The sequence below is a fragment of the Lichenostomus cassidix genome, chromosome 9, assembly GCF_008360975.1.
Source record: "Lichenostomus cassidix isolate B80296 chromosome 9, HeHo_3.0, whole genome shotgun sequence".
In the NCBI taxonomy this organism is placed as follows: Eukaryota; Metazoa; Chordata; class Aves; order Passeriformes; family Meliphagidae; genus Lichenostomus; species Lichenostomus cassidix.
Window position 1 is genome coordinate 24604908 of NC_139490.1, and position 13006 is coordinate 24617913.

The 13006-nt window shown below is 46.5% G+C and overlaps 1 protein-coding gene across 4 annotated transcripts in view; it reads left to right on the forward strand.

The window, feature by feature from the left end:
* Positions 1 to 13006, forward strand: part of INPP5D (inositol polyphosphate-5-phosphatase D) — a 56207-nt gene that overhangs the window by 19194 nt on the left and 24007 nt on the right. For all 4 annotated transcript variants that reach the window (XM_085070028.1, XM_085070027.1, XM_085070026.1 and 1 more), the window contains 3 exons: positions 9020 to 9170; positions 11225 to 11396; positions 11793 to 11933. In XM_085070028.1, the coding sequence (XP_084926154.1) occupies positions 9020 to 9170; positions 11225 to 11396; positions 11793 to 11933 (464 nt within the window). The remainder of the gene's footprint in view (positions 1 to 9019; positions 9171 to 11224; positions 11397 to 11792; positions 11934 to 13006) is intronic.

A 13006-nucleotide genomic window follows, 5' to 3' on the forward strand; every position in this document is an offset into this window, starting at 1 on the left:
AAATGTAGCATGAGACAAGAAAGCCTCCATCATCTCTCACTTTGGAACAGACAGGGACTATTCACCTTCCACTCCCTCCAACGTTATTCAAGTTATTCAAGTTATTCAAGTTATATGACTTCTAACTACACTTACACTGTGCTAATCTCCCCAAAATTTGTATGATTTTTTTTCCAAGTGAGGAAGCACTGCTCCAGGCACCCACCAGCATCCTCTTCCCATGTTCTCTGGATTCGTCCCCTTGCCTCTTCTCTTATGCTTCGTTCCCTGGCAGAGACCCTCTCACTGAGCTTTATCCAGCAGCAGAACACCATTGCCAGCCCACAAGTTCCCACCTCTTATTAAAAATAATTTCTTTATTGACCCTCCATGTCACAGGATCCCTCTTTTCCTCAGCCACACACTTGCTTTGTGCTCCTAGGTAGCTCCATTTCTTCCAAGCTCCAGATGTCGCATTCAAATTAGAGTACGTTTCTGGGTGGCTTGTATTTTGGGAAGTAGCTGCTTCTCCCAGCTGTGATTCCTGTCTATGATCCCATTTTTGTGAAATGCTCCTGAAACTTCTTAGCAAAACATTTGATCTAGAAATAAGGCAGGTTTTCTAACAAAATAAAACTGAAACACAACCAACTTGTTTTCAAATGCTTTAAAAAATAATTCACCTGGAATTTCTTAGCTCTTAGGTTCATTTCTTTAGTGAAATATAAAAAGCTTGCCTGCATGAGAGCCAAAAGTCAATTTAAAAATGCCACCTAGACTTCCTAGCTAACAGGCAGTCTTGAAGACAACTTTCTTCCAAACCTGGAAACCTAAATTTTTTTTTTTTTTAAATCTAAAAGGAGAAAAATTCCTGCCAGCCTTTCTCACCAGTAGAATTGACCTGATTTACAGCTTCCATTTAAGCTGGTCGGTATTGCAAGAATTTTATAACTTTGCAAACTTACTGCCCGTTACTGAAATCCCTATATATGGGTTTAAATACCTGTGTTAAGGCACTCTAGTTAGAAAAGACTGGCCAAGCAATATAACCAGATGATCAGTTTCCTAGTTCCTCCTTGTGCCTTGGCGCAGGAAAGGAAAACACTTCCTCTTCCTTCTGAGGGCCCCAGACTTCCTGTGCCATCTATTTATACAATTGTTGTAATGAACCCCAAGTTAACCACTTCCTCTCCTAGCTCAGCATAGGCTTTTCATCTTTTTACTTCATATCTTTATACTCCACTTGCCACTTCTCTTAAAGTCATGTTCAGAGCTGCTCTTCACCAAACTCATGTTTGGAGTGTCTTTGGCAAGGAGCTCCCTTGGCCAGATAGCATTGCGTGGATACTCCAGGTACAAAAGAAGACTAGGTTATCACAGCCATACAAAACCCTGCTGAAAAATCCAGATGGTTGAATTTGGAAGGGGGAATCACAAGATTTAACCAAAGACAGTGGCATTATTTGTACCTCTTCTCATGAAATGAACAGCCTAGAAGCCAGTTCAGCAAGAAGAAAAGAGCAGGTTGTAGCTACTTGAGTTCAACCGTTGTGCTGTGAGCATACAGAGGACTGGAGAGAATTGAAAACTGGAAGGTAATGCAGAATTGATGGCAGGCTCTGGGTACACCAAGACACCTTGTGGGAAAGAAGGTTCACAGCCAAAAGGGCTAGAGTCAGAAGTGGAAAGGTCTCAAAGTCATGGTCTGGGATGCAGTCGAAATGGCAGGGCTGGTCGTGACAGGCATGGTCATGTTCCACTTTGCCCATCCTCTTCAAGGCTTCTGAATCTGAATAAAGGGCAGGATCTGGATAAAGGCAGCTGGCAGATTTGCAGAGTACTTCCCATAGTCACAGAATTAGGGATGGCATGGCAGGAGGCCTTGCAGGTTTCTGAGCCCAGAATTGCCCTGTTTTTGGGCTGAGGCAGGGTCAGACACTCACTAGCTGGCTGTGAGGAGTGCCTGAGTGCACCCCACTGCTGTCCCTTGCGGACTTGCTGCACCTCTGATTGCCATCTTCTTTACAAGAAAATTTAAAACTTGTAAGACTGCTGCCTTGACATCTCCAGACTGTCCTTTTGCCAAACTATACCAGTCCCTTTCTTCTGAGCTTTCTGTGCTAATCCCATTTTCCAGCTGTTGTCTTCCTTGGAATTTTTCCTAGGGACTTTCTATGGTACTTTTACATGTTCCATCAGAATTGGTGCCCCAAGCTGGCCACAGAAGTCCAGCTAAAGCCTTATGGAACTAAGTACAGCAGAAGAGTTTCTTCTTGCACCTCATATGACACTTGCATTAATATATCTGGGAGAGACTTCTGCTTTGGATGCAGCTTCCCACTATAAAATTGTTCGTCAGTCTCTGATTCACAATTCTCCAGATTCCTGTGTACAACTCTGCTGTTTTGTGGGCTGTTCCCTAAACTTCATATGCTCACTAGGTGTTTCCTTTTTGTATGTTGTGGCTGCTGTCAGCACAAAGCCGAGGTACCAGAGGGGATGCTGGAGGAATACCCACAGAAAGAAGGCCTGCCCTCCATGCCTCTCCAGTGTCTTGTGAGCTCTGTGAGCACATTTCTGGGGATGTGGTGTGTTGCCATGGAGATGACACTTGCCATCCACATTTATAATGACTTGAACCAGTTCACTTCACAATTAAAACAAGATCTATCCTGCGATAACCCCCAGGAAACAGTTACTTGCTAAAGGCGGGCAGGGGGGCGGGAAGTGGATTTCATTGTTGGCTCCGCTGGGGTGGCTTCAGCCTGCTCTGAGCTGCCCTGTCCTGCTCCAGTTTGTTCACAGTGCCCCGTTCTGCCTCTGCTTCCTGTCTTAAAATCCAAAACAAACTTGTTTGAAGTTTAGGCTGCATTTTGCCTTGCTCCTGTCATCCAGTGCAGTTGTTGTTTATTAATAGTTTACCATCAATCCAGTTTTGGTAATGCGCTCTGCAGCCATCAGCGACCTGACTCAGTAGCAGTACTTCACTATCCACCACCACCTTTCCTTGCCCACCTATAAACCTTTGCCGTAAGTTCAAGTCTGAATAGAGCATATGTCCCAGATTTGTGCTGCTTCCCTTGCTTGCTGGCAGAGGCCAACTCTCAGGTAGGTCATCCGGCAACCTGTGCGCTCACAGCAACTGAACCAGACTTTCTGTGTTCAACTGGTGCTACTCAGGCATCATCTCTGCAGTCCTGGGCAGTGCTGCCTGGGAACACACCATAGCCTGGGCCATGGTCCTACTGCTCTGTGGCTGGGAACAAGATGATGAGTTGTTGCATTTGGAGGGGCTCACGTGGCACAGGCAGTATCTGAGCACCTTGCACTTGTGTGCCAAGTGACTCTTGTCTGTCATGCAGTCTTTGTTCTCATCCCTTCCTCAAGGGGAGAAGCAAGTGCAACAAGGTGTTGCTTTTACTGTTCTCTCTCCCATTTCAAACAATGCACAGTGTTTGCTGTGCCTCCATGCAGAGAGAAGCAGCACAAAGTAGGGTGTCCTGCTTTCTTGTGGAGAGGGGGGATGTTTAGGGATGTTTAAACTGGGAGGAGCTTGTTACATGGTGCAGGCAAAAGGCAGAGAGGACTGCTGGGCATGGCTTTGTGTTGCAGGGTCACAGATTTGCTTCCTCTGTCAAGATACTTGCAAATAATAATAATCAGAATACAAAAGAAAATGGAGAATAATCCAGCAAATTTGCTTTCAAATTCTCATGATAGCAGAGCTGATGTGTAGCAAGCTGGTGACACCACTTTTGTGGTGTGGGGAAAGGCCCCTGAGCTCCCCCACCATGAGTATGTGCTGAGCAAGTTTGAGGCTGCCCATTCTTCCCTCTATGCTTGGCCATAGCTGGTCACAGTTCCCAACCCTGCTGGTTCCCCATTTTCTTATTTCAGCTCTCACTATCTCTGTGCAGCTGCTTGGGCTACATATTCATTTCTCTGCTGAATTCTGTCTTAAAATATGAAACACAGTCCTTTATTTTACTGTGTGCTGTGGAGAGTTGGTCCTTTTTCTCCTTATTGAACTTGGGGAAGGTGGGCTGTCAGAGGAGCTAGCACTGCTGGGATGGAGGGTGCTTATTTTTGGGAATGAGCATATGAATTCAGACACATGCAAAGGCCAGCTCCTTGACATGGCCACAAATTCCAGTTATCCTTGAGGAAGGAGAAGGGGGGCTTCATCAAGAAAGGTGGCTGGGGGCAGTGGGCCAAGCTAACAGAGTAGGAAGAGTGTGTAACAGCAGAGCCTCTCTGCTCATGTGTGCACCCAGACAGGCTGCATTAGAGCTGGGGCTTATGGCCATGCTGGGGAATTTGGGCTGGACCACAGGCTTCAGACCACTGGTGAAATGCAATGAGTTAAAGGAAGGAGGCCTATTGGCCTATTGCTCCTTCTTGTGCTTACCACAGAGACCAGCATGGTTTCAGAGACTGAGCTACTCTCAGTAGCAAAAAGTGCTAATTCACCCTTTCCTACCACTCCAATCAAGGCTCCACTTAGCCTCAAAAGAGATATTTAAGGCAATCTGTCTTCCTGCAGGCACTCTGGGAGAGCAGGAGCTAAGGGGCAGAACAAGGCTGACAGTGTTTGGGACACTGAGGGTGGCAGGGATGCTGTGCAGGGGTGGGATAGGGGGCTTCAGGCACAGTCAGGGGAGATCTGGGGAAGCAGGCAAGTAGTGAAGTAGCAAAGGAAAGTGAAGGAGTTTGAAGATGACTGTGGAAAGAGAAGGAGCAGAGTAGGCTGCAGTAATTCAAGAGGTGAGAGACAGCACTGACAGCGAAGCTTTCCTCCTACAGTGATGCACATGGCAAACCTTGACCATGTTTGTCCTTTGTGTTTTTTAGGGTCTCTGTGCGTGCTCTTATAGGGCTGATGCCTTTTTCCAGTTGCTCTTTGGGGTAGCTTAGGGCGAAGCAAGCCACCCCAAGCCTTGTCCCTCAGGAGGTCCAGCCCATCTATGGGGGCTGCAGGTGGGCAGAAGGCAGCCCTGGCAGGTTTATCCAGAGGATGAAGGGTGGGTAACACTACTGTGGGCAGGGCACAGAGGCTGAGCCTGCTGCCATCCCACCACCAGAGCTGCTAACAGTGCCCTCTGGGCTGGTGGTCAATGAAGAATCACAAAAATGGGGATTTCAGAGCAGAACAAGGTACTGCATGGAAGATGAACAGAGAAGCATGAAAGAACTGGCCGAACTATTCCAGTTCTGTTCCAGTGCAGTGCTGTGGCTTGAGGATCCTTTCATATGATGGATTAGAGTTGGTTTTTCCTTGATAGTTTTCCAGTTCCCAGTCTTCACACTTGGCACCAAGAAGCATAAGAATCTGGGAGGACCCAGAAACTATTTGCATTAATTGCTGTAAATGAGAAGTCACTCCAAATGTGCTGAGTCTGTGCTGCTCTAGCAGAGCAGGATTTGGCCTACACTGGGTAGAGTCGAAGTTTTAACTAGTGATTTGTTTCAACACCTCTGGCCTCACAAAAATATAATCCAGTGTTTGCCCAAGCATCACCTTCATGCTGAATACCATGATTTCCAGTGCATGAGAATAATAAATCTTGTTAAATGCAGGAGCATTTATGTGGGAGACAGAAAAGGAGGCTGTACAGGCAGAGGTCTCAGAAACATCACCCATGTTTGTTGTGAAATTGTGTCTTGCTGAGTGTTCAAAAACATGAAGGTGTAGGTAAAAATGAAAGGCAAGCCTGTGAGGGCACTGACAACTTCAAGTGCACTTAACTACTGGAAGCACTGTCCTAATTTTTGGCCTGAGATTTTACTCTTTAGAAAAAGTTATAAAGAAATCTTGCTGCTAGGACTCACTGAAGACATTTTTCTGTGTTCTGCTTGCTGTGGTTTTTGCTCACATCTCCCCTGTTTAATTTTTTGGATTTGCTACATTTGCCTTTCAAACAAAAAAGTTCACAGAGAGTAAGAAACTGAGCAAAGACAAATGGCAAATAAATAAGCTTGTTCAAACATGTATTGAAACTCTGTATGTGTTACTTTTTACAGGCAATAATTGCAATCCCAAAATAAATTTAAATACCCTGTGATTCACCCAAGCGAGCCCGGAGACACTTCAGAGACAAAGTCAGAGAAGCGGGTATTTGCTTTTATTCGTTGCACCGGTGTGGGGGAATTCACTCCTCCAAACACACACACACCTCAGTACCTCCAAAGACACAGTGTTATAGGTAAAATTCATGAATATTCATCACATTCCCCAGTACAGGAGTGGCTATACAAATAATTTCTTGGAAGTCATTAATATAACTAGCATGTGCACCACGCATGCTCTTTATGTCCTGGTGGTGTTTGGAGACCCTTGGAGACCCCTGAAGATGAAGGCCCCAAGAAGTCTTCATCGCAATGCACTTTTCACCTTTCTTTCTGGAGCATGCATAGTTCCTTGTGGGATGATTCAGCAATTTCTTGGGCTGGCTTCAAATGGATCATTTTGTCCCTCTTATCTTGATAACATTAAGGGAATCCTATTTTTCTAGGTTTTAGGATTCACATATTGTGTCTCCCAGTAGTTAACTTGAGTTATCTATTGACTACTCCTTTCTCGCCTGCGTGTTAGTTGGAGGCAGAATGTGTGTGTAACAAGTTATGCCAAACTGGAGGCACAGCTTTAATTCCTTACTAACTAACCATGTTTCTTGTGCAAAATCTAGTTTTACGCATGCAAAACAGTGTCAGTCAAGCCCACAACTGGGGTGATCTGAAGGTATTCCTTCAGATTGCCCAGTTGTGAATGGTTCCCAGTATTGCTCTTTGAAGTCAAGAGCAACAGTCTTGTGGGAATGGAAAAGAACTGCTCTCCACCATTCTGTTCCCACTTCCTGATCTTTTATGTCAAGTGTAGACAGGGCCTTCTTGGGTTGGTTTCTGTGGGTAAACCTTTAGTCCAGAAGGAGAACCCAGCCAGGAAGACAGTGCCCCAAGGAAAGGGATCAAAGCTTTGGCTGTGTGTTGCTGTAGCTTTGGGATTTGATGGCACTTCAGAGCCATTTTGGAGGTGACACAGAGTCCTTTTCCTTGGTCAGAAGGTCTGTGCTGAGCCACGAGAGGTCATGTCTGTCTTTGCTAAGGTCTGTGGTTGAAGCAAGGGGGCAGAGCCGCAGGGATCACAGATGTTCCTGCCAGCAGAGTCACTGTTCGTGTCAATACATGGATAAAATTGCACTGAAGCTTTGCCTCTGAAGATCTCCAAAACTTTATCCTTGTGTTTGGCCTCCATGGGTAACCCTTTGCTGACATTAACGGCCAAGGTGAGCTCAAGACAGGTATGGTCACAGTTAGAATTCAGCTGGCACACAGTGTGATGCTAGGTGCATTCTCAGTCACGACCGCCCTCTAAACCTCCATCCCAGCATTTTTGTGTGGGGTGGTACCTTGTTTCATTTGAACCCAGTTTTGAGCCTTTGAATCCCTGGACCTGATGCTAACGTCTGGATTTAGCCATTTGCCTTACTATTTCGCGGAAAAAAAAAATCTTCCTAGATATCTGTTGGAGGTCAGGGAATTTTCCCCATTTTGTTGCTAATGAACAATAACGACCAGGTACTTAAGAGAGTCCAAAGAAGTTGCTAAACTCAGGGGAGGAGGGCACCTGGCTGCACTTCTCTTATCTGAGGGTTTCTCTAGGAAGAGCAGAGATATTGCGGGAAGTGGGCTGGGAAAAGGGGAGCTGGGGCAGCTGCTAGCTCTCTTGCTCTCTTGGCTTCAGAGGAAGACAGTCAAGCTGCTGTCTGGGGGGGAGAATTCGCTGCCGCCGCTGGAGCCTGGCCTCATCCTGCTTTCTCTCTTGTAGTGGGTGAGCCTGTGCTAAAACAGCGGCTGTTGCACTGGGACCTTATTAACACCCTACCTCACCAAACAAAGGACCCTTCACCATCTGCTCGGGTGCCCCAGTGGAAAACCCAGGATCACTGAGCCCCTTCCCCTCTATGGGAGTCTCTCACTCGGCTGTGCTCTGGAGCCGGGCAGCCACTGCCCAGCCCCCGCTATTTCTCTGCCACTGCTCGGAGGTTTCTTTGCTACACTGTAACTTGCAACCCCTGCCCTGCAGGGATGCTTGCGGTTCTAGCTACGGCTGCCGAGTTTCTGATAGACATCTTCATCTACCACTCTGGGACTTTGCTCATCCCTGCCTTCCCAGCTTGCTATCCAGAGGGGGCACCAGGATCGGCTCCCCCCGTGTGTTCCTAAAGGAAGCTCCTTCCCGATCCATCTCTGCCGGCTGCGTCTCCCATTACTGCGTGGAGAGAGACGGCCGAAATGCGCACCACAGCGCCTCCTGCAGCCGCGGGGGAATCATGGCATGCGCCCTGCCCAGCTGGGATCCACCAGCGCCCCTGCCAGCTGTGACTGTAACTGCACCAAAGGGGAGATGCCTGCCATCGCGAAGACTGCTACTGGGTTTCTGATTTTGTTTGTTGTCGCTGCCACTGTTGTTGTATGTCTGCCTTGTTATACATACCAGTGAAGGACTGTTATTCCTTTTCTCATATCTTTGCCTGAAAGCCCATTAATTTCAAAATTATAATAATTTGGAGGGAAAGGGGTCATATTTTCAATATGGCTCCTGCCTTCCTTAGCAGACACCTATCTTTCAAACCGAGACAATATCCCGAAATATATCACAGTCTAGGGGCTTTGTGCTTAGTAAAAGAGAGAATGCAAAGATTAATCCAGAAGAATTATTTGCTTTTAAAATCTTCCTTTGCTGTGAAGCCAAACACCCTGAACCTAGCGAGAGACCTCTTCCATTTGGCTTCAGTGAGTCTTTGAGGTTGGCATTTCTGCTGACTGTGTCTGGAATGTGTGAGTGTATCTGTTTCTGTTTGTGCTGCAGGAGCTGTTCTGCACAGAGCCTGTGGTCAGATGGGCAGCAAGAGAAGGGCTGGCTCTCTCTGGACAGCAGCAGTGGCTTTTTCTTCTCTATGACTTTGTTTGTCCTTCTGTGAGGGGCAGTGTTTCTGTGTAGGAAATCCCAGACCATAACTGCCTCTGTGTTTTGTTTCAGGCATCAGAGGGCGTTCCTGTGAAATATTTTCAGAACTTGGAGGAACTGATAGAATATTACAAGAAGGAGAACATGGGTCTGGTATGGCACCTGAAATATCCAGTGCCACGGGAAGAGGAGGAGGTTGCTGATGAACTGGAGGAGGGCACCGGTAAGAAACCATGATGTGATTTGGTGATGCAGACCCTTGACTTATACCTCTTGACTGGAGATAGGCAGTGCAGGCAGGATATTAGAACACGTTGTGCTGTAAAATGGAGCAGAACATAGAGAGGCCTGAGCTGGCAAAGCCCTGAGGCAGTGAACCCTCATTTCTCCTGTGTTACTGCACCTGAAGCATCAGTTTAGCTCACCTGAAGGAATATACTGAGACCCTCTTTGGAAGTATACTGCATGTGGTATGGGGGTGGTTTATCTGTGGTCCTTATCTGGACTCCAACTGTTTATGTCCAGCCATCTCCCAAACCTCTGCACCCTCTCCTTGTGTTGCATCTGTAGGACCCCTCTCGGAGCAGAGATGCTCCCTCAAGGCTTGGAGCATGTCTCTGCAGGGCCATGCACCTGCAGCTGCTGAGGGGGATCTGAAACCTCCTCAGATGCTCTGCTCTAGGGGAGGTTTCTGACAGTCCTAAGCACAGGGCATGGCTCCATCAGTAGCAGACAGTCTAACTCCATGTACAGAGGCAGGTATATGATGAAGAAGTGTGATTGACAGAATCCCAACTACTTTATGTGAAATGTCACTGTGGGTTCCTGATGTTCACTGGTCTTGGATCATTCGTTGGATTTTTTTCTGGATCACCCCTTGGATCTGTCGTTCTCCCAGAGGAAGGGCGTGCCCACAGAGTCATCCTTCCTGTCCTGTCTGACATCTGTCCAGAAATGATGAGCACTGCAATCAAATTTGTCTGAAGGACACAGTCCCTGAGACAGACAGACAGGCCTGTGCGCTAGGGCAGATTGATGTGCCTGTGCAACCCAGTGTCTGTGTAACCCTTAGATGGAGCCCAGTGTATATCTAAGAGGAGCTGGAAGATTTCGGTATGAAATTCTCCCAAAGAAACAGAACAAAATTTTTCAAAGCTGCCCAGGAAAGATGTTCCTGGGTTTAGGCCGCTTGTACTGAATCTCCAGCTTCCAGGGTGGGGTAGGGGAGCTACAGCAAAAATAATACAGAGAGAGGCAAGCAGCAGGGAATGAAGTTCTAGCCAAGATTAGGAACCTTCATATGAAGAGAGATTAGCATTAGCACTGGGTCTGGGCTGCTCACGTACAGAGTTTAGTTTTGTTAAGGCACTTTGTACCATCAAGCTGGAGCTATGTAGGGCCTACAGATGTCCATCTTCAATGTGGAACTGCAGAGGTAGAAGATGAGCACCCTGCAGGTGAACCACCCATGGCTCAGTGCTGAGGTGGCTCTGAGTCACAGCACCTGCCCAGAAGCAGCAGGTCAGTCCTGGGGATCTTTTTGTAGTGCATATTCCACCATTAGGAAATAACAAACAAAACCTCTCAACTCAACCAGCTACATACAACATGTTGGAGCAATTGGTATGAAAAGTTGGGATCAGTGGAGATGAACCCACTCTTCTCCCAGGAGAAGGAGATATGTTGAGCAGCAGGATGACACAGCAGGAAAACCCTTTTTTCCTTCCAATTCAATGCCCACAAGACAAGGCAGGATATTCAGCCCCTATGCACTGGGTCATGGGTTCTATTTTCTCCATCTGTGTGTGCTTACATTAGCTGTTCACTTCTTTCTATTAGCAGCTTCTGGAACTCTTTCCATCATGTCCCTCCATCCATTCGGTCTCAGTAACAGATGCCCATGATAATGGGGAATGATCTGGGTGAGGTACAACTATGTTCTCTAAGCATTATATTCAACTTAACTAATTAACCTTCATAGCTGCTGTGCAGATGCTCCCATGGCTGGAGTGGGGTGCGCTGCCAGGCAGGGGCAGTGGCGTGCGCTGCCTGTACATGAGGTCCAAGCCTGACAGTTCATCCTGCTGCTCACCACTGCTGCTCCTGGAATCACAGCTGGGCCAGTACTGAGCCCTGAGTTTCCCAGCTCTGACAGCCCTTCACAGACCCTTCAGAAGGGATGCCCCTGCAGGGTGGGCTCTGTCCTGCCTGGGGTTAGGGACAGGAGGTCCAATTTCCATGCTGGAATGACTGTGCCTTTCCTTTCCTCTTTGCCAGACCTGGTACCCACACCTCCTATCCTGCCCCCACGCAACATCCTCATGGCACTGCCGAGCAGTGAGACAAAGGAGGTCTCTTTTCTCCCTGAAAATTCCCGGGTGGCAGATATGAATAAACTGTCCCTTTCTGAGACACTACTCCAGCGACTGCAGTACCAGGATACAAGCAGGTAAGGAAGGGTGAGTGACAGGGCTGCAGAACCAACCTTCAATCCAGATCTGTGTTTGCTGGGCCCTGTGTTTGTGACAGCTGAGGATGTTTGTTTCAACAAAATTACTCTTCTTTATACTACCAAATGAAGAACAGAATCATATCAACAGTGCATTGGTTGCTCTTTAAAGTTCAGCTGTTGTCTAGAGAAAATACATTTCTGAATTATTAAAATCACCCATATCCTTTCTCCACTGAGGTATAGTTTTCTAATGTAAAGGATGAGTAATATCTGAGAGAACTTGGTTTATTAGCCATGTGCCTAAACAGTGGGAATTTCCAAAAAATAAAAAAGCTGTTTGATATTTGGGAGTAGAGAGAAGAGCTGGTTTTGACGTCTCTGTTTCCTTCACAGTGTTTCTGATGAGCATCTTAAACTCATTCAGGATTACCTGCAAGTTCACATCATCAGTGACTTTGAAATCATGCAGACTGGCTCAAGCAGTCTTCCTCAACTGAAGAAATTACTTACAGCTCTTTGCAAAGGACTCTTCAGGTAGAAGCTGATTTTCAGAGTATAATGCTCTAACACTGTAGTCTAACAAAGGTTCAGAATCCTCACTTCTGGCATAGGAAATTGGCTTGCCCTCAAAAACAGTATATTTAGATCTCATGACCTGTGATTCTGGTCCAAAGATATGCAATCTATAGATCAATTCACAGCTCTGACAGTAAAGTTTCCTCTGTAGGTGGCTTCAGTCAACGTAGTATTATATTTTATGCTTTGTTTAGAATGAAACAAAAGAAAAAATACACTAACCTATTAACTGCATAATTTGTTAATGCATAAATGACACCCACAGGATTGTCAAGCACAAGTCATTTATGGAAACAAGCATATATTGCTGTATAGCTAGATTTTAAACACTAATCTTCCTTTTCACTAATGCATTGTGAACTTGGAGTGATTCCACTGATGTCAGTGAAGTCCAGCTCAAAAGGAAAAAGGAACAAACTTAGACTCTTGACTCTACAAACTTTACCTTTCCTATTTATAGACTTTCCATGTCCCAGGTAGAAAAACTCTGGTGGGGAACTAGAACTCTGCAGAGCTCCCTCTTCCTGGAGGAAGGATGTTATTTTCCCCTTGCTGATTGTAAGCACAGGATCAGCCTGCACTTAAGCAGAGCTCTCAGACCACTCTGTGGCAGAGGGCACATATTTCCACCCTTCTCTCCATGGCTTGCCATAGCTTTCTCTCTGGTGTATGTAGAGGTGAGGCTCCTCATGCTGCTGGCCTGCTGTTCTCCTAGAAGCCAGCTACCCATAGACAAGCCCCTGAGAGGACTGAGGACAGGTTGTGCCAAGAGCTGCTCTTCTGCATCCTGCCTGAGCATTTTACTTCTCTACACCCATAGGAGGCGAGAACCAGGTGGCCAGCTAAGAATAAACCTGAACAGTTCAAATCGAATGAAATCACAAGTGAGAGTCTTGTGTTACTAAAATACCTCCAAGTGCTGCTGTTGTGATGATTTTTGAAATGTTCTTCCATTTCCAACTTGTTATTCTACCTCAGCTTATCTGGGTTCCACAATCCTACTCCTCATAAATGCACATGAAGTGATAAGA